Raw genomic sequence first — 25,222 nt, 5'->3', positions numbered from 1 at the left:
CATTTAAATCCGTCCAAGGTTTCAGCCAATACACGGCATTCACCCCGACGTCCAATTTGTAGTGAAAACTTAACTTTCACGAAGTTCAAAAGTTCCATGCGAAGAGCATGGAAATCGGAAGTGGTTATCACAATAGGGGGAAACTTTTCCTTCTTGGCATTAAGCCGGGAAAGCTTACTAGAATATTTCTTGGATGATGGATCATTCTCATCATCCGTGAGCAAATCAAATTGATTACTCAAATTAATTTCATCAGAAGGGCGGTCAAGAGTTTGCCCTTTTCTTTTGCGTTTAGGTGCCATGGCGGCAGTAAATTTTTATCCAAATCGACTTCCAAGCAGATTACTATAAGAATCTGAAGGATCGAAAAGGAATTTTCCAAATCGGTATCCAAGAAGGATTACCTCGGGTAGGGTCCAAACAAGGATCGAAGAGGAATAAGAGTTGAACAAGGTAGAAAATTTTTACAGGTTGAGCACTGAAAAGTGCTGTTTAAATTTGTTGTAGCTTTAGGTAGTAGTAACACTTCCTTAAGCAAAAAGCAAATAGATCCGCACGGCAAGAGAGCACGATGCGGACATGGAATATACATGTTTTTACTAAGTTTATTGCATAGTAGAATTTACTACATATTAATTGCCTTCGCATATTGTTGATTTGATAAGGATTAAGTAAATAATTGCATATATTGTATGGCACAACATGTATAGTCATTTAGCAAACGAAAAACATATTTCAATAATTCATAGCTTGATTTCAATTTCCAAGGATAAGCACCGTGATAAATCCAATTGATGAGATCTCGCCAACATCTGGTAATTACTAACGGCCTGACTGTACTCAAAATAGGCCGGCACTGGAACTGTGATCCGTTTTCTGTGCATTTTCACTGCACTTCAAACACTTCCTGATAGTACCTTCACGTCGAGCGTATCATCGAAATAGTTTTTATGCCAGTTCAGTTGCTGTTAATACTGACACTTGCCATTGATACTTGGTACATGGTTCACTGCGCAATCCACTACACTGTACTGGCATGGCAAAGATCGACTTCATTATCAATTCCTGGACACTGCCAAATCTGAACCACAAGTCAGGGAAGTCATCGAATTATATCTGTATAATTGGCAATTATCCACGGCCCATACAAATTTAATTTTTTTTTGTATGGACAATTGTCTACGCAGGGGGAGGGGGGGGGGGTCAAGAATCTCAAAAAACTGTCTACGTAGTTTATGAACAGCCCCTATCAAACATGATTTCCATTTGAATTCTTTGACAGCACATGGTTTTTATGTTTTGTACAATAAAATATTTGTAAATTCAATATTTCAATTGAATAAACAATTAAAACTTTTGCTGGCATGCTAAAGAATAGTAAATAGTTGTTCATAAATAAACATTAATCTGTTTCACTTAATTTTAGGCGAATGGCCTATTTACCTCATAATAGTGGCACTCTTGCCCCGTAGCATGTTTTAAGAGTAGGTGCGACATGAAATAAAAAAAAATCATTAACAGTTTTTGTTGGGGTTTAATTTTAAGTTAAATGATGAACCATGAAGACATTGTTATAAACTTACAATTCGGTGTACTCCTAAAAATATTCACAGGATCGCATATATCAATGGACTATCGTTAGGGTGACCTTCTTGCCCTTGTTTCTTTATATCATACTCGCGTAGTTTGATTTCATCAATCATCACCGAAAAACATGAGTACATATTTTGAAAATCGCACAGGGGAAAACTTGTCGAAATACGGTCGACCGTATTTCGACAAGTTTTCCCCTGTACGATTTTCAGTTTTGTGGAACAATTTCACTGTTTTTTTTAATCATTCCAAATAATAAATATCTGCAGTTACCATGGATTAAACGACTGAGACATCAATAGCACAAGTACCACGTATTCATAATTTTTAGCCGCTTGGTTCTATAGCCGCTGTAACTATCTAGGATGACAGTGCACATTACCCTCTAGACGCCCCTAATAAAATTCATATGGTTATTTTGCTTAACGACGTGTTCGGGGTATAATCCAAACCATTTGTGTAATAGTTCAATCATTTGGGTTATCATTCGTGTATGGTTTTTTATTAGGGTCCGGTTGACACTCCACTCCACTGTCCAGTGATGATTCACCCTCCCGTTCCAACATTTATGAATATACAGAATACTTTAAATATAAACGTGCAAAATTTAGTGTTTATAAAATATATAGTGAAATGCAATATATGATAATAAATAAGTATGACAAATTACGAACAACCAAGATTTTATTTTTTGTGTTTCAACTTCCTTTACCCCACAATATTTTAATGTTACTTTATGTGCCATAGACTGATACAGCGCCCCATAAGATGTTATGAATGTTTTAGTAATGAATAATAATACCGAAACATCTGGGTTATTTGGGCATTAAACAATATTTTTCAATGATAATATTGCTGATTGCATCGGAAACTGGACTGTCCCAAAAATGCAAAAAGTGTGATAAAAGTGCACGTTTCCGTCAAATCGTTTTGATGTCTGCAGAGCACTTATTGCTAGCATCATAAGGAATAAGTACACCGAAGACACCAAGACGATTAGACGTAAACTTGCAATTTTATCACACTTTTTAATAAGTGAAAACGCGCTGATTAGTTCAATTTGGTGTGAAATGCGCAATACTTCAACAATAATTGTATATATTGGACACTCTACAAAAGTAAAATAATATGGTTAATAAAACTGTAATGTAATGGTTATATTTATAGTAATTGAAATTATCTCGAATGATGTAATGCGGTCCACAAATCGAGTCGCCCGACGTTTAATGTGTGTCGTAGACCACGGGTACCCATCTTCATATTACTTCCTCACGTTCAAGCCACTGACAAGGTACCACGTTCTACGTTCTGGAAAATTTCTGTCCTTTCTGCATTGGGATTGAAAATGTTCTTTATGGTTTCTAATTAAAGATTGACCGAACGTTCTTTACTTATGAATGTATGTACGCATTCAGCATCAGATGGCAACGCATTCAGCATCAGATTACAACCCTAAATAATGGCATCCTATAAAATATAAGACGCTACAATGTTCTGTAACGTAGCACAGCAGAGCAAGGTTTAAAAAATATAGAATTATTTTAAATAATACACATATGTAACTATAGTACCTACCTCGCTACCTCAAAACTATGTACTTAAACCCAAGCAGGACCCGCTCACATTGGTCAAAAGCGAGGCCACACAATGAGCAAACCAAGCTGGGAATGATAAAGGTCCAATGAATCCTGAATCCGATCGATGATGTTCATCCGTCTCCCTGGCAATCCCAACACAGTCAACCCTGAGAAGTCAACCTGACTACTGAGTAGCCCCAACTCCGACCAACATTGGCGGATCCAACTCAAACCTGGGTAGCCTTGAAATATCCTGTAAATGCTGACTAAAAGTAAATTAGTACGCTCCTCGCGCGCCGCTAGCACGCCTCTAGTGTAGGAAATCGAAAAACTTTGACAGTTGTTTGTTTACACTTCTATAGAGAGGTACCAAGTTCATGGTACAAGTTTGATCAAAGTAGTCGATTGCGTTCAGAAATAACGTCAAATATAACTCGAAAGAAGAAAAAAATATTTTGTACAGACACCTGGAAAATCCGGAGTTGTCCGGTTCCAAGCTGGCTAAAGTGCTAAAGATGCCGAAAACAACCGTTTGTCGAGTGCTCAAAACCTACAAGGAAACCCTGAATGTGGAAAGGAATCAGCGGGCCTACGAAAAAACTGGAACCAGAGATCGTTAGCAAGGTGTTGAGGTGCGTTAAAGCCAACCCCGGTCTTTTGATCCGAGATGTAGCCAAAAGGTACACCGCCAACTTTCAAACGGTGCGGAACATCCTTCCCAGGGAAGGATACAAGTCGTACAAAGCCAGTAAACATCCGAACCGGCACATGAAGTAGAATTCCGTGGCCATACAAGGCTCTTGTACGACCGTGTTTTGACGAAACACAAGGCCTGCCTTTGATCGACGACGAAACATACGTCAAACTCGATTTTAAGCAGCTTCCCGGTCAAAAAATTTACATCGGGAATGGACATGGGGTTGTGCCGGGAAGATCCAAGATCGTGTTTGCCAATGGCATATAATTGCAAAAATCGATCAGAGCGTAATATACCATGTGCCGGATCTGGTATCAAACCAGATTAAGGTATAATTTGCTTGTTCGGATGAACGAAATCACAACTAGTTTGAATATTGATGTTAATTTGATAAAAATGCTTTTTCTGCAACGGATGCCAGCTAATATCAAAACTGTGTTGACCATTAGTGACGGAAGCCTACCAAAATTGGCTGAATTGGGCGATAAAATGATTGACTCTTCTAGTCAGCACTCCCGCGAGGGATCAAACAGCCGCCAATGCGATCAGCATGATTCGAATTGACGAGATTGAATTGCTTACTGCAGAAATTTGACAGTTGAAGATGAGTGTGCAGCCAATGGAACGAAGATCAACAGCTACGGCTGCTAATTTGTATCGGTGGACCTTGGCATAAGACGACGTTTTACTTGGCGGTTCATAACAGCTGATGTTAGTGGGGAAATCATTGGTGCTGATCTGCTGGCACATTTCGGACTTCTTGTTGACTTGAAGTAACCGGTCAGCAGTCGTATTTTTGACGTTGGATAACGTCTTTCGGCAACATACGGGGGTACAAAATTGAAAACAGTCATTTTGGATGCGTTACGGAAAATTAAAAGATTTTGAACGATAATAACTCAACCGTCTCTCGATAGATTTACGAGATAATAGCATCAATCGATGGGAAATATTTCTAGCAATTTGCTGAATGTTTCAAAACTATTGATTTCATTCTGTAAACTATTAAAAAATGGTTAAAAGTAAACCATTGTCTAAAGATGGTGAAAATCGATTGATTTTTTTATATTTTTATACTTTTTCCAACCGAGACATCAGATGCGAGTATCTGACACCTCTGATATTTTCTGTTCTACTATATAAGCGTCCAACAAGGTCGCCCGTTTCATCATTGTCTATCCGATCGTCGACCCAGCAGCAGAGCAGCGGAAGCAGAGCAACGGCAGCAGAGCAGCGGCAGCAGAGCAGCGGCAGCAGAGCCTGGGGGCGAAAGGGCAACTACACCGAGTGCGTTGGTGCCAGTGCTCCGGTATACTGGGCCGCCGTCATGGAATGCCCAGCTGCTGCAGTTCTCAGTCGGTCGTATTCACCGTCTGCTCCGCAAGGGCAACTACGCCGAGCGCGTTAGAAAAATGGCCACAACATTATCAAGAAAGAGTTTAACGTACGTATGCGAGTATCTGACACCTCTGATTATTTCTGTTCTACTATATAAGCGTCCAACAAGGTCGCCCGTTCCATCATTGTCAACAACATCAGCCCAACAAAATGGCCCTTTTCAGGGCCACCAAACTTTCGCAAAAGAGTTATTAAGGAATATTCCTAAAATATAATATACACAATTAAGTACAACACATAACAGACGTTATCCAACGCCAACCCTGCGGTCGTATATAGTATACAACCCTTCCAACTTTTTTTCAGTTACTATGGGCAGGCATGGACAATCATTTATATTAAATTGGCTCTAAATTTTTTCATCAACAAAATTCCGTAATCCGATTCTATTTTCATGAATAAACAATCATGAAATCAAAAAAAAAATGCCATTCCATGAAATCATAACAATGATTTCGTTATGGAAATTTACGAGGAATCAATAGCATCAAATGCAGCAGGGTTCGTGTTGGTAAACGATAAGCTGAATTGATGTGTTAACGATCATACAACGCGAAGGAGCTTGGGATTGAACCCACGGTATTCTGCTCAGTAAGCAAAAACGTTTGCCTAGTGGCTAGTGCCTTTTATTACAACATACCAATGATCGATTTGCTGTTATTCCAATGTATTCACATTAACAAATAAAGCGATTAACTAATCTTGAATGTGGAGGGGATTGAGATTAAACTTATGATTTTCTACTCAGTAAGCAAAAATAGGCGCTCTAAGGCCACCAAGCCCCTCATATCACACCATACAAGCTACGATCGCGTTGTTATTGCAACAGCCCCGATGGTGACGTTGATGGCGATTTTAAGTTTCACAAAACACACGATAGTCAAGCAATGTTACTATAAGTCTCCTTAATATGATAGAACCTGGGATTTACACAAGCTCAAACTCGACGGCGGTGCCCTTTACACAAGAATATGATGAAAAATACAGCGTACATCGGTACACCCCCCGTACACTCTCAACTATAAATTGCGTTCATCTAAAAGTGCGCGACACAGCAGAGAGCTCTCGAACTGCAAATCTCTATTTTGTTATTTTTATAATGTGTGAACCTTCAACCTGTAAGTTTAATTTACTCTACTAACTGTTGTGTTTTACTTCAGATGTTTGGAACTCGTTAAAGTAAATCGCGGAGAATACCTTCGCGAAAAATAGTTTTTTTTCTCGTTTGAGACCGGCAAAGCAAAACAAATCAAAATGGCGGATGCGAAATTCGTGATTGAGAAACTCGGTGATACGAATGATGTTACGTGGAAATTTCGGATGGAACTTATTCTCATAAAGGAGGAATTGTACGAGATAGTGTTTAACGTGCTGAACCAGCCAGATGCGCCTTGCTTTAGAGAATAATCAACTCACGCATGTGATGAAAGCCGTAATCGCTCGAGAAATGTGGAGATCTTTGGAGAGTTTCCACCGTGGGCGGTTGCTCGTTAATAAAGTTCATGTATCGCGGATGTTGCTGCGGCTGCAACTAGAAGAAGATGGCAATATGGTGGATCATGTAGCAAATGTGATGGAGTTGTCACAGCGTTAGGAATCGATGGGTGATACGCTAATCGTAGCGCTTGAGAGCAGAAATGACGAAGAACTTGATCATGAATTCGTCAAAGGTAAATTGATTGACGAGTGGAGAAGGCGTACTGACAATGCTGCAGAACATGACAAAGCTTTGAAAGGGAAGCATGAAATAAAGAAAACATGTCACTATTGCAAGCGAGAGGGCCACTTTCGTCGGGAATGCCCCAAGTTTGCGGAAGATCGAAGAGAGAAAGAACGGAAAGTTAAATTGGCATGTGGCATCGGAAGCTCGGACACCGGGATCCGGGTGCCATTGACAGGATCGTTCGCGAGAACACCTGCAGATAGTTTGCAGTACAAATCGCTTCGCCCGAGTATTTCTTGTCGAGACCCGACTCCGCCAACAAACACCTCACCATCTCTACTTCATACCGGTTATTACGTTCCGCCTTCCCATTTTGCTGTGGTGAATAGGGTGCTGTTTGCTGCAGAGTAATACTCTCAGCCAGGTAGCTCCTTAAAGATGCACTAGAATACTCCCCGTTTCCGTCTGTTCTAATAACTTTCGGAGCACGCCCAAATTGGTTCTTCACCAACGCACAGTATTCCCTGTTCTTCTGTTTAGTGTCCGACTTTCCTTTCAACAAATAAACTAGCAACTATAGTCGTCCACCATCGTCATGTAGTACCTGTAACCACTGGGTGTTGCCTTCTCCATTGGACTCCCAAGGTCTGAATTCACTAAATCGCCCACAGCTTCAGACTTGCTGCTGGATTATTTTGGAAATGGTATACGGCTCATCTTTCCTTCACAGCACACTCCACAAATGGACTGAATTTCACATTTCTGAAATTTCAGCCCGAAGCCCAATCCTTCACGCACTATCTTCGATACCGCCTCAGGATCACGATGCCCGAATCTTCGATGCCACAGGTACTCACACAGGTCCGGATGCGCAGCCTTGGTCACAAGTGCTTGGTGAGAAAATTGCTTCAAACGGTATAAGCCACCACTCCTCTCGCCCACCAACACAGCTTCCTGACCTTTCAAAATTTTGCATCCAGCTCGATCGAATAAAACATTGTAAGCCAAATCACAAATTTCACTCACCGAGAGCAGGTTTCCTGACAACGAAGGGACATGGTACACTTCGTTCAAAGTGACATCCATCCGAATACCTTTGCCGGTAACTGACACCACCTTTCCGCTTCCAGCACCGCTCGACTTAATTTTGGTTCCGTCAGCCAGACAAATTTTCGGCTGCTTCGCTGCGTTCACGTTCTTAAGGAGCTTCTTGTCACTGGTCATGTGAGACGTAGCACCGGAGTCCAAGTACCACCGGTTTGCGCTAGAGGTCTTCACAGCCATCAGACACATCGCCATCCCGCCCAGAACTTCAGCAGCCAAATTCGCCTTTCCATCTTCCGACTTCTTCTTCTCATACCTACCTTTGGTCGGAGGGGGGACCCATCAGAATGGAGAAAATCGGAGTGAAAACAAAAATGACGAAAATGAAAAAAAACCAAAAAAAAAATGAAGGACGACGGAAAGACACCAGGCAGTGAAAACGGAGGAGCGAACGTGTTCACAAGGAGCGAGATATTTCAGAGATCACCAGTGTCGAACCTGGGGGCCACTGCGAGTTCCATCAGCAGCAGTAAGTCCCAAGGAGAGCAGCCAGGCGTTGAGCTCAGCCAGATATTCACACCGATATCCAGCAGTAGCAAATCTCAAGAACTGCAACTTGGCAGAACCAAAATGACGGAGGTCAGGAGGAAGATCGATGAACTCTATGTGTTCGTTAAGGATAAAAACAACGTACACAAAGAGATCAAGCAACTTGTGATTGGAATCAAATCCGGCATAACAGTGGCAGATGGAGAATTCCAAGAGTGGAGAAAATGCCGAAAAGGCTCTGCTGGAGACCAAGAAGAGCATAACACTGGCTGAAGCACATGAGACGCCAAAGGGACCTACAAATCCACGTCCTGAAAAGAGAGATAGGGACACGCCAAGAGATGAGGAGGAGCCCAAAAAACGCAGAGATGACGACGAAGGCATCATGGGAGAAAATGGTGGGTGGCGTAAAGTCAAGAACCAGAAGAAGAGGAAGAAAAAAACAGAAGGAAGATGAAGTTAGGAAGAAAGAAGAGTAAGCGAGGAAGAAGGAAGAGAAGAAGGAAGACAGGAAGAACAAGGAGAAGCCTAGGCCTCGTAGGGAGAGAAACAAGGGTGACGCTCTGGTTGTTGAGGTGAAGGACAAAACGTCTTACGCAGCACTCCTCCGGAAAGTGAGAGAGGATCCGGAGTTGAAACAACCAGGCGAGAACGTGGTGAAAACCAGGCGAACCCAGAAAGGCGAGATGCTATTTGAGCTGAAAAGGGATCCTATGTAACCAGCGCAGCTTTTAAGGAGCTAGTCGAAAAATCTCTTGGCGGGACGGCGAACGTAAGAGCCTTATCCCAGGAGTCAGTGGTCGAGTGCAGGGATCTAGACGAGATCACAACGGAAGACGAGTTGAAAAGTGCGCGGAAGGTGCAATGCAACCTGGGAGACGTACCAATGGCAATTCGGTTGAGGAAGGCGTATAGTGGCACGCAGACGGCGTCGATACGACTTTCTTCGGACGCAGCTAACGAGCTGCTGAAGACAGGCCGAATAAAGGTTGGGTGGTCAGTGTGCCCGTTGAAAGCTAAGTCTAAGAAAATGGAGAGATGCTACAAATGCATGGGCTTCGGTCACCAGGCTCTAACAGATCTGATCTGTGAAGGAAATGCGGAGAGGCACGTTGCAAAAGACTGTACAAAGCAACCGAGGTGCATGCTCTGCAAAAAGGAGGACGAAAACAGCCATGTGACGAGAAGTTTCAGGTGCCCAGAGTTCAAGAAGGCGATGGTGGGCCAGCAATAATGGAGGTAACCCAAATAAATCTCAATCATTGCAAAACAACACAGCAACTGTTGTGGCAGTCGACAACGGAAACAAAGTGCGATGTTGCTATCATTGCAGAGCCATATCGAGTCCCTCTCGATAATGGTAACTGGGTGGCGGATAGAGCAGGAATGACGGCCATACAAGTCATGGGCAGGTGTCCCATTCAACAAGTGGTGGCGGGCTCATACGAAGGTTTCGTGATCGCCAAAATCAATGGAATCTATGTATGTAGTTGCTACGCACCCCCGAGATGGACAATTGAGCAGTTTCACCAGATGCTAGATGGGCTCACCGGAGAACTCATTAGACGGAAACCAGTCGTCATTGCAGGAGATTTCAATGCTTGGGCAGTGGATTGGGGAGCAGGTGTACCAACGCAAGAGGGTATAGCCTGCTGGAAGCTCTGGCAAAGTTGAACGTCAGTCTGGCCAATTTAGGAACCAGCAGCACGTTCCGCAAAGATGGTAGGGAATCCATTATGGCCGAATCATTAGCAAGGGCATGTGACACAACTATGCCGAGAAAACTGGAGCCAACGAACAGGCGGCGTCCAGCTTACTGGTGGAACGAGGAAATTAGCACCCTCCGTGCTAGTTGTCTTCTAGCCAGAAGGCGCGTTCAGAGAGCAAGAACGGAAGCAGACAGAGATGAGCGCAGGGTGGTGTTCCGAGAGACCAGGGCTGCACTAAAACGAAAGATAAAGCTGAGCAAGTCAAACAGCTTCAAGGAACTGTGCCGCGATGCCGATGCCAACCCCTGGGGCAACGCATACCGAGTCGCGATGGCGAACATCAGAGGTTCAACGATGTCGGTTGAAATGTGCCCCAACAAGCTGAAAGTCATCGAGGAGGGACTTTTCCCACAGCATGACCCAACGAACTGGCCACCTAAACCATATGGCAAGGAAGATGGAGACAACGTTGAACAAGCCTCCAATGAGGAACTCCTAGCAGCAGCGAAAGGGTTGAAGGCGAAGAAAGCTCCCGACCCAGATGGAATTCCCAACGTGGCGTTGATGATGATGATGATGATGATGATGGTCTCACGTCTTACCCCTAGAAAGGTTTGAGCTGGACGATTTATCGTTAAGATAATTAAATATGGCATTTTAACCAGGTTAGCAAACAAAATCGAACTGGTTTCAGTTACAGATATAAATTCCCTCTAGAGTTTACAGTTGCTTCACAGTGATATAAATGTGGAAAAGCTCAGGCGTCCACCTCTTAGCTCGCCTTTTTGTCCATCTAAAATATTCATAAGTATTACAAGCAATCAAGAGTTAATGAACAATCAACAAAGCACCCTAGTACACTAGCAACCCTGCAATCTGATGCTATCACAATTTTCAGCAATGTCAGGAATGCTCACGAACCCCAACATTTGCCAGAAAACTTACTACTAACTCAAGGTATCTTCCAAATAAGCTTCAAAATTGCATTTTTTTTATCAACTGTTAAATTTACTCTTCTATATCCGTAATACGCGCGCGAGGCTCAAACCTTTGTAGACTACTTTTAGTTTTTAATTTATCTACTATTAAATCAAATATTTAAAATCTATCATCACCATCGTGGCGAACAGATATAGTTTGGAATGCTACAATAATTATTAAAAAAAAGTCGTTATGACAGCTATCCATATACAATAATCCGTTAGAGATAACTTCGTCAAGATGCATAATTTGTCAATTCATAAAAAAAAATCACTGGATAACTGCCCGAAAAAAAAATTACAGTGAAATTTTCAGTGGAAACAATGCTCTAACATTAATATTTATTGTCGACAATAAAAATGATTGTTATAATGTTGTACCCTTCCGAAAACGGCAAAACTGCTACCTAGATGTACAATGAATGTACATAATAAAATGTTGTTACAATGATTTTTATCGTATTTTTCATTTATTTTATTGTTAACATGATTCGATCATGAACAATAATGAACAAATCTATTACAATAAAAATTGTTGTTACATTAAATATTGGTGTGTTTTCAACAATAAAACAATAAAAATAAATCTGATTGAAGCATGCAGAGAGGGTTAGCAACACTGCCAATGTAATCAAGATAGCCGCTGCTCGTATGACTCTGGCTTTGACAGTTCGTTTGGCTCAAAACCAGCCAGTCCGCGTCCGCTCATCTCTTATCCTAGACACTCTCTAAAGCTGAGTTAAGATGGTTTAATTCAGCGTTCAACTCACTTGAACTGCGAAATGAAAGTCCAGAAATCTGACCGATATCGGACTTGCTCTATCGTTGCCAAGTCAATTGAACGCCTACGACCAGATCGGTTTGAGTTGAATTCAACTCACCTGCTTCATCTAAATCCCGCTTAATGTAGACCTTTTCCGTGCAGTCAATAATCATACAATAATAATAAAAAAATCCACCACTTGAAAATGTCAGGAAGGAACTCTCAGGTGGAAGCATATTTTGTTCTCTCCAGTCGAATGCATTAACTTATCAACGCCGCACAACCACCAAGGAGACGTGACCTAGGGAGATCGAGCGCGTCGATAAAGTAGATCTGTCAAGCCAACACATACACTCTAAAGTACACTGTTATTTTTTAAATCAATAAATTCGCCAACCAACAGTAAAATAACAATAATATATAATGTTATTGAAAATAAATTACATGGGGAAATCTCGAAAATTTCATTGTTAAGATACTTAACAACCCCCCTTCTTTATTGTAAATTTTCTATTTACCATGAAATTTACTGTTTAGTACAACATAAATCATAGTAAATTTATTGTAGACATAACAATATAAATCATTGTTAAGACAATAATTTTCGTCTTATTGTTACATTGTTTTTTAATGTATTTTTGTTGTTATTTTTTTTTCGGGTGTTCAAAAGACACGTGTGAAATGCAGTGTCTTTTAAATTATGTAAGTGTTGCTGAACGTTTGATATATCTACGCATCGAATTGAAAACATTTATTCCTTTATAATATAATGAATTTTGTGAAGCACAATGTTGTGTTTTTATTTCACCCGCGTTTCTACTATTATATCTATGAAAGTCACTTCCTCTTTCAATTCCATCACACAAATATCGAGGCAGCAAACCGTTAACTACTCTAAAAATGAACACCATAGTCAAATATACAATTCGTTGCTTCATCGACAACCATTGTAAGGCGTCTAGCATCAAAGTTGAGGAAGTCAATCTATTGCATCTCAAAATCAAACGTATTATTTTACTCTGCAAGCGCTGTAATCTCGATATTTGTGTTGCATTGGCCAGGAATAAAATGGAAGGGCAAAAGTCTAGATGAGGAGAGATGATTGATTTGTATAGCTGTATTTTACTGGCAATAGTTAAATCGTAGTCGACATAGAATTCCATACTTCTTGGCAATTTTCTTGATGACATTGTCAATGTGAGAGTTGAACTTAAGTGTGTCATCAATAATCACGCCAAGATATTTAATCTCCCGAGCGCGATCAATACCCGAAAAAAAATAACAACAAAAATACATAAAAAACAATGTAACAATAAGACGAAAATTATTATCTTAACAATGATTTATATTGTTACGTCTACAATAAATTTACCTTGATTTATGTTGTACTAAACAGTAAATTTCATGGTAAATGGAAAATTTACAATAAAAAAGGGGGGTTGTTAAGTATCTTAACAATGAAATTTTCGTGATTTCCCCATATATTTTTTTTCAATAGCAGTACATTTTATTGTTATTTTACTGTTGGGTGGCGAATTTATTGAGGAGAAAAAATAACAGTGTACTTTAGATCATATGTGTTGGCTAGACAGATCTACTTTATCGACTTAAAAAAAAACCAAAAAATAAAACATCGCCCCGGGAATGGAAGGGGGTAGTATGTCTGTTACGGGTGAGTCCTTTTTTTACTGGTTTTGGATTGAGATTAGATCCGGAACATGTGAGAAATGCAGGCCAATTCCCCTGCACTCGATCTCCCTAGGTCACACCTCCTTGGTGGTTGAGCGTCGTTGATAAGTTAATACATTCGACTGGAGAGAATCGCCCATGAAATATGCTTCCACCTGAGAATTCCTTCCTGATATCTTTAAGTGGTGGATTTTTTTTTATTATTATTGTATGATTATTGACTGCACGGAAAAGGTCTGCATTAAGCGGGATTTAGATGAGGCAGGTGAGTTGAATTCAACTCAAACCGATCTGGTCGTAGGCGTTCAATTGACTTGGCAACGAATAGAGCAAGTCCGATATCGGTCAGCCAAACGAACTGTCAAAGCCAGAGCCATACGGGCAGCACCCATCTTGATTACATTGGCAGTGTTGCTGACCCTCTCATAGTCTGCATGCTCCAATTAGACTTATTTTTATTGTTCGTGACGTAACCCACAATGAAAACACATCAATATTTAATGTAACAACAATTTTTATTGTAATAGAGTTGTTCATTATTGTTCATGATCGAATCATGTTAACAATAAAATAAATGAAAAATACGATAAAAATCATTGTAACAAAATTTTATTATGTACCTTCATTGTACATCTAGGTAGCACTTTTGCCGTTTTCGGAAGGGTACAACATTATAACAATCATTTTTATTGTCGACAATAAATATTAATGTTAGAGCATTGTTTCCACTGAAAATTTCACTGTAATTTTTTTTTTCGGGTAGTCTTAGCATCAATTACAACAGAGACGTTCTCATTTACTCGATTCCGCGAAATTACCAAAAATTTAGTTTTACTTGTATTCAATTTCAACTGCTTATACTTCAACCATCTACTTAGAGAACGCAAATCTTTGTTCAAGTGTAAAACGGCATCATTTAAATCCTTAGCTGCAATGAATAACACAGTATCATCTGCAAAAAATTAATGTCGCAAGATCGTTAAACACGTCGCAAGTCATTAATATACATAATAAATAACAGGGACCCTAATACACTTCCCTGGGGCACTCCAAGGTTATTCCCCACGGGACTGGCAGCGATCCAGACGTTTCCGGACATGTTCAGGATAGTGCTGCAGAAATGTCTGGACGAGGGTCAGTTCCCTAATAGGTGGAAGGTACAAAAGCTTGTGCTGTTGCCAAAGCCCGGAAAACCGCTAGGAGATCCTGCATCGTATAGGTCAATATGCTTGCTGGATACTGTCGGAAAGCTCTTGGAGAGGATCATCCTGAACAGGCTGACGAAATGCACGGAGAGTGAACACGGGTTGTCGGAGATGCAGTTCGGATTCCGTAAAGGAAGATCGACATTGGATGCAATTCGGACAGTGATTGACAGAGCCGAGAAAGCTTCCAAACAGAAGCGGAGAGGAAATAGATACTGCGCCGTGATTACGATTGATGTGAAGAATGCATTCAATAGCGCCAGCTGGGAGGCCATCGCCAAGGCGCTCCATAGAATTAGGGGTTCCAGACTACCTCTGCAGGATTCTAAGTAGTTACTTCCAGAACCGGGTTCTGGTCTACGAAACAGACACGGGCAGAAATCGCTTAGAATCACGGCGGGAGTTCCACAAGGCTTCATTCTAGGTCCCACGCTGTGGAACGGAATGTTCAATGGGGTGCTAACGCTCACGCTGCCCAAAGGAGTTGAGATCGTTGGCTTTGCGGACGATGTCGTATTGCTGGCGGCCGAGGCAAGGAGCGAAGCTGTAGAGCCCACCACAAAACAAAAGTGAAGTTGGTCAGTAACTGCAAAGCAATGCAGCGGGCAGAAATCACCGTTGGAGAGCACACCATTGTTTCGGAGCGCGTGCTGATATGAAGTATTTGGGAGTGATGATCGACGACCAACTAAACTTTAACAGCCACATCGAATATGCTTGCGAGAAGCAGCAGCAAGAGGCGTCTTCTGACCAGTGTGTCCTAATCGATACTAAGGTACGGAGGTCCAGCCTGGATTGAAGCGCTGAAAACGAAGCAAAACTAAAGGAAATTGAGCAGTACGTTTCGGCTCATGGCCATGCGAGTCGTGAGGCAGTATGCGTTATCGCCGGTATGATCCCAATCGGCATCACCTTGGTGGAGGACTACGAGTGCTATATAACGAGAGAAACCAGAGGAGTACGAAAAATGGTGAGAACGGTGTCGATGGCTAAGTGGCAGCAGTAGTGGGATGCAGCAGAGAACGGTAGATGGACACACAGGCTAATATCGATTCTTTCGACCTGGGTGAACAGGAAGCATGAAGAAGTCAACTTCCACTTGACGCAGTTTCTGTCTAGTCATGGCTGCTTCAGGAAGTACCTGCATCGGTTCGGACACACAACGTCACCCTTCTGTCCGGAGTGTGGGAATGTGGAAGAATCACCAGAGCACGTGGTCTTCAAATGTCCTAGATTTGATGCTGTGCGAGAGGAGATGCTCGCCCTTAGCGCGGAGAACGTCGTCGAAGAAATGTGTCGAGAGGAGGGCACCTTTAACGCCGTCAGCAGAGCAGTAAGGCAGATCATGTCAGCGCTGCAGCGAAAATGGGGAGAAGACCAACTAGAAAGTAGTAATGTGCTCACACAAGTGCGAAGTGAAAGCGGAAGCCGGGAGAACTCTCCGTCAGAGTAGGCTGAATCCACGATCGGGGATAACCGTGACGCTGGGAGCTAAATTACTCACAAATTGGAGAGACGATCAGCGACCTGGAAGCGCCAGTTAGCTGTGGTAAAGTGCGTAATGCCCAGCCCCATCCGAAGTAATACGACAAGTGGTTCCGGGGGAAAAGGACAAGGCGTCCAAGAAGGTTTTAGTGCGGTAAGAATCCCACACACCGTGTCAGCTCCCAGTCGTGAAGCGGTGGCACGATGGCTTTTTGAATGTTTCCTCCTTGCAAAAAAAAAACACACACACACCATATCGCTAAAATTAAAAATATGATCATATTCACGATGGCTGCATTTTCGTAAGACAATCTGATTCTTCAAGTCTCCGAATATTTTAAGCCAGGAAATTTATACGTTGCCAGAGTATAGATGAGCAAGATGTATCCTCATAGGATTGCAATGATCGGGGTTGATGAGAAAAAAATTCAAGTGACGACGATGCCGCACGGATTAGTCTATGGTGACCAATTAAACACCGGATTCACGATATTGATTAATCATAATCTTCTTGAAAATCTTTATGGTTCGGTAATCGCTGGTCTGTCTTTGTCTATGTCTTCTTCTCATTCGTACGTCAGTTTTAATGTCTGAATGTTTTCTTGTCTAATGTCATGATGTGTTTGTGTATCAGGGTGTGTGTTTGTTTGTGTGTTTGCACCAAATTAATAATCATATTTCTTCCTCATCTACTAGTTTTAACTGCGTTCAAGAATAATTAACTAAAAAAAATTAAAAAAAAATAAATAAAAAAAATTAAAAAAAAAATAAATATAAAAAACCATTAAAAACCGTTGCAAAAGTTCATACCATAACATATCTAACTTACTATCCACATTTTTTGACTAATACCTAAATGTAATTTTTAATTTTATGACGATAAGTTGCTCAAAATAGCAGCCTGTAATTCCATACCAGAATCCGCCTCCAATTTATTATCTTTCGATATTTTCGAAGGCGAACACTCCGCAACCTATTCTTGCTAGTGATTTTGCCCAATTGTTAGGTATCCAAATTACAGTCATTCGTAAATTTATTATTGAATATATGGATGAATTATCTATTATTGAATAACTATTATTTCCCATAATTACACGAAATAAATAAAATATAAACTACAAACAAAACGTGACTACTAAAATCTCAAAAATATATTCTCACAAATATATCTCACGCAACCAGGAATCTCAAAACCATTAGACGCTATAATGATACTCTGCACATGTTATACACAAGAAGAGGCCAAAAAGCAAGCGTCCGACACACAAAACCCCCCAAATCCACTTGCAGTCACAATCAACGATTCTACGAATCGCGAGCGCTCACGAATCATAAAACCGCTGACACTTTGAAAGCGAAATAGACAGGCTCTATGCGTCAAACACCCGCCCTCCAATCTCCTCCCGTATCCAACAAATACAAATCCCCACTACAACATCTAACGAATTCAAAACTCCGAAAATCACTCATCTATAGCAAGTGCATGCAACCATTCTTCATGATACACTTTTTCTGCCTATCTTTCTATTATGCCTGTGGACATGCGTTAGCTTCGAAACTTCTAACCAAACTGGGAAAATTTTCAGATCACAAATAAAAAAGAAAAAAAACTTGAAAAAAAAACTTTCGAAGGTAATTTACAAGTAAAATAAATATTGATTATTTTATGCAAAAACGAGCAAGTAATATTAAATCTCTTGTATCGTATGCTAATGCTAATTGATTGCAACAAAAATAATATGCTTCAATAAAATAAAATATTAATAAAATTATATGCAAAATTTACTAGAAGAACATTACTTTATTGGTGAGAAGTTTCTAATAAGCCCTCCCAGTTCCTCTGTATACAGAACAAATCTGATACAGAATTGCTCAGCCTGCATGAATCAGCCGATTTCATCAAGGAAGTTCTATTAACAACCAAGAATTAATCGTTTGAGGCATACTGAAGCATTAAGAAGGTGATATGTGTCACTATAGGAAATCATCATCGTTGCAAATATAAAGAAATTAAACATAACCCTTTGCTTCAGTACCGTCAACCTCCATGTCCATGGGGAGGGACTATTCGTCTTTCAATATATCAAAACGATATCGAATTGGACAGTGCATTGAGCTCGCGGGCAGGAAAGAACAAAATGTGCATTTTTTTCTTCAAGATTCAAAATCTTCCCTACTGGTATTAAGAAGGTACTCAAAGCAAAAAGAACTGGGTTTCACAGAGAATTCATAAATCATCGTATCAGCTCTTTTTCTTACGGATATGCAAACCGGAAAAACCGACCTATGTCGAACATCATTGAGGACATACTAACTGCACCAGCAGCTCACAGGTTGAGACAAACTGCAGGTCAAAACATCTTACTGCTAAGAGCATTCCTCTTTTTATTTGGTCATAAGGTTCTGCAGGGTTGTCCATATATGGTTATGATTGGACATTTGATAAACATCACTAGAACATTGTTTTCTCCAATTGTATCTGAAAATATGACATGATGATGACATTTTTCTTGTCGATAATTATTATAACATTATAACGTTATCCGTAGTCTGATCGAATTGTACTACTGCATATGGACGCATATCAATCGGAAATAAAGCAAAGACAGAACTGATGTGAGGGGGTTAGAAGGAAAGGGGTGTAAGTGTCTCTTCATCGACTTTCTCTTTTGATAGCCACAGCTTTATAAACAGATTTTGCGCTATATCTGCCACATAGTTTGATAAAGGAGGTTCTTATCTAGCATCCAGAATGGGAGCACTACGAAAGGCCGAATCACAGAATGCCGAATTACTAAAGGCTAAAACCACAAAAGGCCGAAATACACAAAAGGTGGTCCACTTTGTCGCTTTTCAGATTCGGGCTATTGTTAATTTGTTTTTAATAAATTAAATTACATTATTAAAGTAAAGTTACAATAATTATTATTCTGTATCTTCGTAATAAAATATAATGGAAGCTTCTTAATAGCCATTCAATTTCCGTAATGAAAATTAAAAAAAAAACTTAAAATTTGGGTAGCTTTAGTTTTATGTTTGTTTGAGTGTTTAAGAACAAGATGGTTTCGTTTTTGTGAATGCGGACAATTCAACGAGGTGACTCAGTTGTAAGAGCAGCAAGGCTGAATGAAAGTGATTTTTTTTTTCTAGATTTGTTTTCCGTCGATCTTGTTTTCCGTGCTGAGCACCAATACTACCGACGCCAGGAAGGCAGCTCCCACACCTGGACCCTACCTATCGACCCATCAACTCATGAACCGGGGACCAACGGCTTTACTTCCCTTCCGAAGGAAGGCGAGCATTTCCAGCCCAAAACGCAAACCGGTTGGTCATGAGTGTTTCCGATTTGAATGAAACATTTCTCACGTGTTCGCTGCTACTAATGGTTGCATTTTTCATTTAAATATGATTTTTTCCTCCAGAGTAACTTTTGAAAAGGGCGTATAAAAAATGGATTATTTTTTTTTTCAAAAAATCATAGCTCGAAAATTATTGATCTGATCAAAATGGCATATGAGAAAAAGTTTTAGGTAGTTAAATTATCTTTGCGGAAAAAAATACACTGAAAGAAAAACTTAGTAAATTAGTATTTAAAAAACGTAAAACGATGATTATCTCAAAACACCCCCCCTTCGATCTTTATAATTTTTTTTTGCAAGAAAACTGATAAAATGCCCTAATATTTGGTGAAGAGTGTATGCTGGTAACTTTCTTAAAAAAAAAATTATAATTTTTGAAATTTTTGTTGGTTTTTACAAATTGGTGAAATTGCATATTTTTTAGTAAAATAGTAATTTATTTGGATTTTACGCATAATTTCCAAAAATATTGCATATAAAAACTTTTTTCCTAAGTCCAGCCGTTCTCAAGTTAATGCAATTGAAAAAAATAATTATAATAATTTTCTACATTTTGGGCCATTTTCTAATGTTAGTCGTGATGTCCAGCAACGAGATGTTTTTCCATGAATATATATTAAAAAAAGACAATTTATTCTCAAATATGGTAGCTGTCAGACTTACCCGTTTCTATTCATGTGCCTTTTTTCTGTCCTCTATTAGTTGTATACCTGGATAGAATTGTGTATGAGGCTCAAAACATAAACAGGTAAACAAATATGTTATTAAACCTGTAATTGAGATAAATTCTCTAGGTACTTCTCTGACGTATACCATATTGTGCCTTAAGAGCTCATCCCGCGATATCACAACTACATAAAAAGGCACCCCGTGGAGGCTTCTTACACTCACACTTAAAAAAGTTTGCTATAATCAATTGTACCTAATGAAGATAGGTATAATGTCAACATTGTAATTATTCTGCTACATATATATATATATATATATATATATATTGGGACGATCTTCACCTGTTCCATTCAGTTCATCTCTCTTAGCGTTTCAAGTTAAAAAGCAAGTAGTTTTTTACGATGGATAACAATTTCAAGTGTTGTAAACCTCCACCTAAATCAATTTCAAAGCATGACACAGTAGCAGTTCAGTTGTTTATCTCAAAATTATTAGAATTTTTAAAGTTGCAAATAACAGTCCAAAAGTGTATTTTTATGTCAGATGGAGCAGCATCACAATACAAAAACATAAAAAAAAATTTACTAGCTTTTGTGGATTTAAAGATAAGCATAATGTAGAAATTGAATGGCATTTTTTTGCAACTTCACACGGCAAAGGTCATTGTGATGCGATTGGCGGTACCCTTAAGAGAATGGCAACCAGAGCAAGTTTAGCTAAGCAACACGAGCACCCTATAACAAACCCTTAACAACTGTACAACTGGGCAAATAGTCGTAAAGAAGATCTTCAAACAAAAATGTCATTTTTTTATGTTTCTACGGAAGAATACAAAAAGGCTGACACGGAATTTGATCCAATTTTTAAGAAAGTGAAACCAATTCCTGGAACTCAAAAATATCGTTGCTATATTCCAGTTTCAAACAACCAAATTGCAGTAAAAATATTCTCTAATTCAAACGATACACCCAAATTATTCAATGTATTCAAATAATATGAGTTGTAAAATAAAATAATAAATATATACTGTTTTTTATCTCAACAAATCTTTCATTTGACCACATCAACGTGCTTCTCTTCCGCTGCCTCTAGATAGAAACGGGTAAGTCTGACAGCTACCATATCTGAGAATGAATTGTTTGTTTTTTAATATATATTCATGGAAAAACATCTCGTTGCTGGACATCACGACTAACATTAGAAAATGGCCCAAAATGTAGAAAATTATTATAATTATTTTTTTTTAATTGCATTAACTTGAGAACGGCTGGACTTAGGAAAAAAGTTTTTATATGCAATATTTTTGGAAATTATGCGTAAAATCCAAATAAATTACTATTTTACTAAAAAATATGCAATTTCACCAATTTGTAAAAACCAACAAAAATTTCAAAAATTATAAATTTTTTTTTAAGAAAGTTACCAGCATACACTCTTCACCAAATATTAGGGCATTTTATCAGTTTTCTTGCAAAAAAAAATTATAAAGATCGAAGGGGGGGTGTTTTGAGATAATCATCGTTTTACGTTTTTTAAATACTAATTTACTAAGTTTTTCTTTCAGTGTATTTTTTTCCGCAAAGATAATTTAACTACCTAAAACTTTTTCTCATATGCCATTTTGATCAGATCAATAATTTTCGAGCTATGATTTTTTGAAAAAAAAAATAATCCATTTTTTATACGCCCTTTTCAAAAGTTATTCTGGAGGAAAAAATCATATTTAAATGAAAAATGCAACCATTAGTAGCAGCGAACACGTGAGCAATGTTTCATTCAAATCAGAAGGGGTCGAGGCAAAATTGACATTTTTTTTAACGATTTGAGCTAGAAATGCTCAGGCGTGATCAGAGATGTTATGCCTCAGAACATCCCGGCGGCGCCGACTGGGATTGAACCCAGGCCTGCTGGGGTGAGAGGTAATCAAGTTTACCACTACACCACCGGCACCGCTGAGAGAGAAAGTGATAGTTAGCTTTACTTTTCCAGATTTTTGTGCTTTCAATGACGATGATGGCTTCGTTCAAGATGAAATTCAATATGGGAGGTATTCTCAAATTGAAAATCGTTCTATTGCTCTTAGTCCGTTTTGCTGAACGTTCTAGTTACACACATTCAACTGCTTGCGCAACTCACTACCCAATCAGAATGTTGTGTATGCGTAAATAAACCGTTCACCTCTATCGCACCTCTCATTTCCTTACCCTTCTCTTACCCGCAGTTTACCACTTACTGGCTTTTCCCAAAAAGTCAGCAAGTGAGAACACCTCTATATCTAATTTCATCTTGGCTTCATTTTTGTGTGAATGCAAACCATTTAACGAGCCGAGTTAGTTGTGCGAGCAGAAATGCTAACAGATTGTTTGGATGCGGTTTTCAACAAATTCAGTTTTTGATAAATTTTCGGCCTTTTTGGTTTTTAGCCTTTCTGGCTTTCGGCCTTTTTGGTTTTCGGTCTTCTGTACGGGTCCCTCCAGAATGGGACACGAATCAAGGAATGTGTTTGCAGCTGAATTATTAACGAAAGAGAAAGTCGATGAAGAGATTCGATAAAAGTCACTTACACCCCTTTCTTTATAACCCCCTCATATGCGATTATGGGTATATTATCGTAACCTTGTAATCATACTTACCAATAAAGAACGAGCAACTCCGCACCCCAGTGTACCGGCACCAAGCAGAAGATACTTCATTTGATTTATTATCTCTATATTTAGGCTAGGAAGCAGTCTCCACTTCATTAATGTAAGGTTCAAAGATATTGATTTTTCAGCTAAGCTGCAATGCAAAAATAAACAAATAATAAAATAAAATAAATGTAACTAGTTTGCTTCAACCGTAATTTATAGCTACGTTCAGACTATAGCTGATATCACGTAACATAGTCTATCGTCCAATGAGCATTTTCAAATTTTCACCGGAAATCATATGTATGACTTTGGATATCAAGTCGGAGTTTGAACGTAGTATTAATTTCAGGTATAGTCTGAACGTGATACGTGATACGATACGTTCAGACTATAGCTGATGTTATAATACTACGTTCAGACTCCGACTTGTCATACATATGATTACGTGGTCGGCAATGAGCACTCATACGACAAATTTTCTTTGCAAATATCACATGTATGAGTATTGTTAAATTCTCATCTGGTGACGGTGGTAGCGTGCCGCTCATAAGCGCGCTGTAACCCGACCCATACACAGTGTTTTATGGCAGAGGCTTGAGAAGCAAATCCTGGAACAAAAAGCCGCCGTGATTTAAATCAATGGGCGCAGTCTCACAGCCGTAAAAAGGAGAATAAATCCCATTTTGAAACATTATCCTGCCACACATAATATTACCAAGGTTGCAAATACTCACTTCAGATAAAAAAAATGTTTTTCGGAATTATTATATCATTCGATGTTATGTTGATCTTTTTTTTTATTTATAAGATACAAAAGGCTGCAAAGTATGTGTTTGACACATAAAACCTGAGGGTCGCAATCAGCAATTTTAACTCGATTACTCAGTGATCATGAAATGGCCGATTATGACTATTAGAAAGCAAAATTTACAGGTTTTATGTGCCCAATGCTTACTATGTAATCTCATTGTAACTTACAAGTAAAACATGTGATCTTAACTAATTTTGATTTCATTATTCCGAAATACATGGAAATGAAAATTTGCAACCTTGTGTATCACATTTAATACCAAGATAATCTATGTTAGGTGATATCAGCTTATAGTCTGTAACTAGCAACATACATTTCAGGGTCCATAACTTTGGACATGTCAGCCAATTGTGGTACTAGCTTTCCGTTTTTATTCGCTTCCCAACCAGTCCAGAGGATATGTTCTATGTTGGTTTCCGTAGAAGGTATTATTATGAGCAGGACAACACTGGTCTGTAGCTTTTGTCGAAGACAGATGCATTTGATTTCTTTGTTTGCTAGTAGTGGACTGGAAGTAATTAATCTTGTGACTATTATTTTATTGACTTTTCGAAACAAAAATACTTACCATACATATACCAAATAACCCAATAACTGTCGTAGTAACCAACAAGGATTTTGATCAACAGAGCGATCATCACAACAAATGTAAGTCGAAGTTAGATCGAGGTCTTTGAAATTTTCGTCTTTTTTATCATGATGAATAAGATCAGATAATTTCAATATGATATCTGATTTTGAATCGAAAATAAATACTGGTTCAGAAAATTTGTTTCGAAAAGTACATAACTGTAATTCAAATTTTTCAAGTAAGTCTTGCGAGAAAATCGAAGATACAGATTTGCATTCACTTCGACATTTATATATTATATCTCGAAAAGCTGGAAAAGCAAACCAGTAGTAATATTTATGTGCTTTAAAATCCTGAAATATTATATAATTAATTTTTGAAACAACAATTAAAACTAAAATAATTTACCGCAAACGAAAACAGTAGAAAGAAAAACAGCTCGGAACTGCTTTCAAGTTTATCCTTTGAAAGTAATTGGTTGAAATAATCATCACTTAAGCGTTTTATAAGATCATTCTTATCTTTGCTTCTAAACTCCTCAATAGTGTTTGTATTCAAAAGAATACCTTTACATTTGGAATTTTTCGACGAGGTTGATAATTCCCTGCATATAAAAAAATATGAATAAGATTTTATTGGAGAGTTTACAAATCTAGAAGAAATTTTCTAAACAATATTTTCAAGAGAGATGTTTCACTACGTATCTATTTGGTTTTATTATTTATAAGGATGGCTACTCATTCAAATAGAAAAAAAAAATGTATTCAAAATTTAATTTGCATTTATACTAACTTTTTTTTGCTAAAACATTTGTTTTCGAGTTTAATGTT

At 38.9% G+C, this 25,222-nt stretch overlaps 1 protein-coding gene across 2 annotated transcripts in view; it reads right to left on the bottom strand.

The window, feature by feature from the left end:
* The window catches only part of Atg7 (Autophagy-related 7), a 79,979-nt gene that overhangs the window by 54,482 nt on the left and 275 nt on the right, over positions 1-25,222 (bottom strand). For both annotated transcript variants that reach the window (XM_065238316.1, XM_065238314.1), the window contains exons 2-5: positions 24,801-24,996; positions 24,390-24,745; positions 24,135-24,329; positions 23,014-23,158 (exon numbers count right to left, since the gene is read on the bottom strand). In XM_065238316.1, coding sequence (XP_065094388.1) covers positions 23,014-23,158; positions 24,135-24,329; positions 24,390-24,745; positions 24,801-24,996 — 892 coding nt within the window. The remainder of the gene's footprint in view (positions 1-23,013; positions 23,159-24,134; positions 24,330-24,389; positions 24,746-24,800; positions 24,997-25,222) is intronic.

This window comes from Ochlerotatus camptorhynchus, unplaced genomic scaffold (genome assembly GCF_037179485.1).
Source record: "Ochlerotatus camptorhynchus isolate MF236.1 unplaced genomic scaffold, CSIRO-AGI_Acam_v1.1 ptg000760l, whole genome shotgun sequence".
In the NCBI taxonomy this organism is placed as follows: Eukaryota; Metazoa; Arthropoda; class Insecta; order Diptera; family Culicidae; genus Ochlerotatus; species Ochlerotatus camptorhynchus.
The sequence above is the reverse complement of the archived record's forward strand: the minus strand, read 5'-3'. Positions and strand labels throughout refer to the sequence as shown.